General features: G+C 41.1%; 2 protein-coding genes across 7 annotated transcripts in view; one reads left to right on the top strand and one right to left on the bottom strand.

The window, feature by feature from the left end:
* The window catches only part of LOC135094420 (sterol O-acyltransferase 1-like), a 34742-nt gene that overhangs the window by 27192 nt on the left and 5050 nt on the right, over positions 1-2500 (bottom strand). The window contains exon 1 of one of the 5 annotated variants that reach the window (XM_063994500.1): positions 990-1126. The exons of the other annotated variants lie outside the window; for them this stretch is intronic. The gene's annotated coding sequence lies outside the window, so the exon portion shown is untranslated. Of the gene's footprint in view, positions 1-989; positions 1127-2500 lie in introns of those variants that run through there. 5 annotated transcript variants of the gene reach the window in all.
* The window catches only part of LOC135094422 (uncharacterized), a 7721-nt gene that overhangs the window by 5010 nt on the left and 211 nt on the right, over positions 1-2500 (top strand). Inside the window, exons 2-3 of one of the 2 annotated variants that reach the window (XM_063994501.1) lie at positions 1-152; positions 284-2500. The exon at positions 1-152 is cut by the window's left edge and continues 55 nt beyond it; the exon at positions 284-2500 is cut by the window's right edge and continues 211 nt beyond it. In XM_063994501.1, coding sequence (XP_063850571.1) covers positions 427-1770 — 1344 coding nt within the window. In that variant the 5' untranslated portion in view covers positions 1-152; positions 284-426 and the 3' untranslated portion in view covers positions 1771-2500. The remainder of the gene's footprint in view (positions 153-283) is intronic. The other variant, XM_063994502.1, reaches the window with a different exon arrangement.

Genomic DNA, 2500 nt, shown 5'->3' with positions numbered 1-2500 from the left:
GAGATGCCATTCCCAGAAAAGGGTCCAAAGCGGTAGTCAAAAATTGAAGGATAAGTGTCTTGAAACCTCCCTCTTGAAGGAATTCAAGTCATAGGAAGGTGGAAATACAGAAGCAGGCAGGGAGTTCCAGATTTTACCAGAAAACAACAACCGTGAGTAGAGAACAAAGCGATTCAAAATAACTCTCCTAAAATAACAATTTTAACGCTTGAAGAACACAAAATTTAATACCGATGAGTCACGGAATACTTAAGTTACACCCACACTTTCCATTTTCTTTCAGGCCTTGAGTCAGCGAGGAACCAAGACAGTGTGGAGTCGGTGAATCGAGTTTCGTGAATCGCTGCGAGGACTGATTCATTTTTCCCCCACCACCGTAAACCACCTGCAAGATTCTAACCTCGCCAAGGGGCTGGAAACTTTAACATGGACAGGAGATTCCAGCCAATGACTTCCACTACGCTGGGAGTCAAGGGGGGGAAAGAGGAGTTCCAGCGAAACATTGTAATCCGTAGAGTGGAAAATATCAAGAGGGAAAAAGAGGAGTCCCATGAAAGAATTGAAACACTAGCAACGGGAAACAAGCAGAAGGAATTCCAGCATGGGTTTCAAATCACCCCTAATATAAACAAGGAAAAAGAGGAACCCCATAAAAGAACTGAAATCCTGTCAACAGAAAACGGGGAAAAAGAAGAAACACGTCAGTTCCGCATCCTCAAGCCTACCATCAAGGAAAAAGATAAACACTATGAAACAATTGAAATCCTACCAACAGAAAACAGAGGAAAAGAATCAGAACAAGCGTCTGAAATCCTTAAACCTAACAAGGAAGAGGGATGCTATGAAAGACCTGAAATACTGCCAACAGAAGTCACCAGAAAATTGCAGCATGTGTTTGAAATCATTGCTCCTCTCCTGGCTCGCTCTCTTGTTATAATCCTGTCTCTCTTGGTTCGTACAGTTGCTTTTATCCTTCAAATTATACCCACCTTAGTCTGCGCTCTTGACGATATCTGTGAGGCTATCGTCTCCCTAACTGTGCGCACTGCTTGTCATGCTGGCGAGGTTCTACTGACACTCTTGGTTCAAACTGCCTGCCGTGTGTGTGAAGTCATCCCGCCTCTTGTCCTCCGCAACGTCTTTCATATTTGTGAAGTCATCGTACCTCTCCTGATGCACAACGTCTGCCGTGTTGCTCTCACTGCCCTGTCCCACACAACACACACGGTCTGCAATGCTGCCAAGACTCTGCTGAACCTTTTAGATCGATGCATTTTCGATCTCTGGTTTATTGTTGTCCACAAACTGACTAAACTAATGGTATGGGTGGCTTGTATCCCAGAACCCCCTCACCACATGAACGAGGATGGCAGTTTTTTGCTGAACATCTTTCGGGGAACCATTTTCCATGTTTGTATCGCAGTTGAGTATGTTCTTATTCACAGTATTTGTAGTATTTGTACAGTCATTTTGGTCATCTTAGACGAGACATTGTGCAGTGTTTGTCAGGTCACAGTGAACCTTGTAGATGAAGCAGTGTGCAGTGTTTGGAAGGAAGTGATACAGTTGCTTAACGAAAATGTGTGTAATGTTTGGGTTGTTACTGTGCAGCTGATACACTATACTGCCAAGGAAATAATCACAACCTTTTTCAGTATCGTTAAATCCCTGCTACACCTCATAGAAACAGATGTAAGACAGTATTGTAGAGACGTTGCAGCGAGCTTTGGCGAAGTTGACCACGACATGATGAGGCTAGCGAGGAAGTGACACTCAATATCTCTTAGGAGTCTGGTTTGTGATACACACTTCAGAATAATACGTGGACATTCTTACATTATCTTTGTTATTTTGAAGCTATAATGTCGGGTAACATTGAGAATACTAGTGTTGCAATTGTTAACATTTAGCTAACTTAGTTTAAATGAGGTTAAGTTAGGTTAAGGTAGTTTGTTAAGGTAGGGTAGAGTAAGTTATGTTAGATTACATTAGATAAGTATGTTACATTAGGTTAGGTTAAGTAAGATTTTCTCATGTCAAGCTAGATTAAGTTAGGTTACAAGATTATTGCAAAAAAAACAAAAAAAAACATGAATTTTCCAATAGAATATGAACGCCAGTCTTCGCCTTTGTCCTCGTCCTGCTTCGTGACTTACAGATTAGATAACGTTCCAAGGAAAACAAACACCAGCATTTTTAAATATTACAAGACTCTGAGAGAGACTGAAAGTGTTGTATCCATATTTCCACAGTGTTCACGGCTTGCATTTCCTTATCTCAGACCAATAAGCATAGTATCTCCAGTGTTTGCGACAGGCTGTTGTGAAAGTCCTTGAGTCCTCGTGATTCTACTGGCTGTTCAACATGTTCTAGGGAAGGTTACGGAGTTTTCAATGTTATCACGATGCTAGCACATGATAGATTAACTGAGAAGCTCTAGTGAAAATAATTAGGGTTTTAAAAGTTGATTCTTATTATTCTAATGATGTTTAGTGTGTTT

The sequence above is a fragment of the Scylla paramamosain genome, chromosome 45 (assembly GCF_035594125.1).
Source record: "Scylla paramamosain isolate STU-SP2022 chromosome 45, ASM3559412v1, whole genome shotgun sequence".
NCBI classification, from domain to species: Eukaryota; Metazoa; Arthropoda; class Malacostraca; order Decapoda; family Portunidae; genus Scylla; species Scylla paramamosain.
This window is presented reverse-complemented; position numbering and strand designations above follow the sequence as displayed.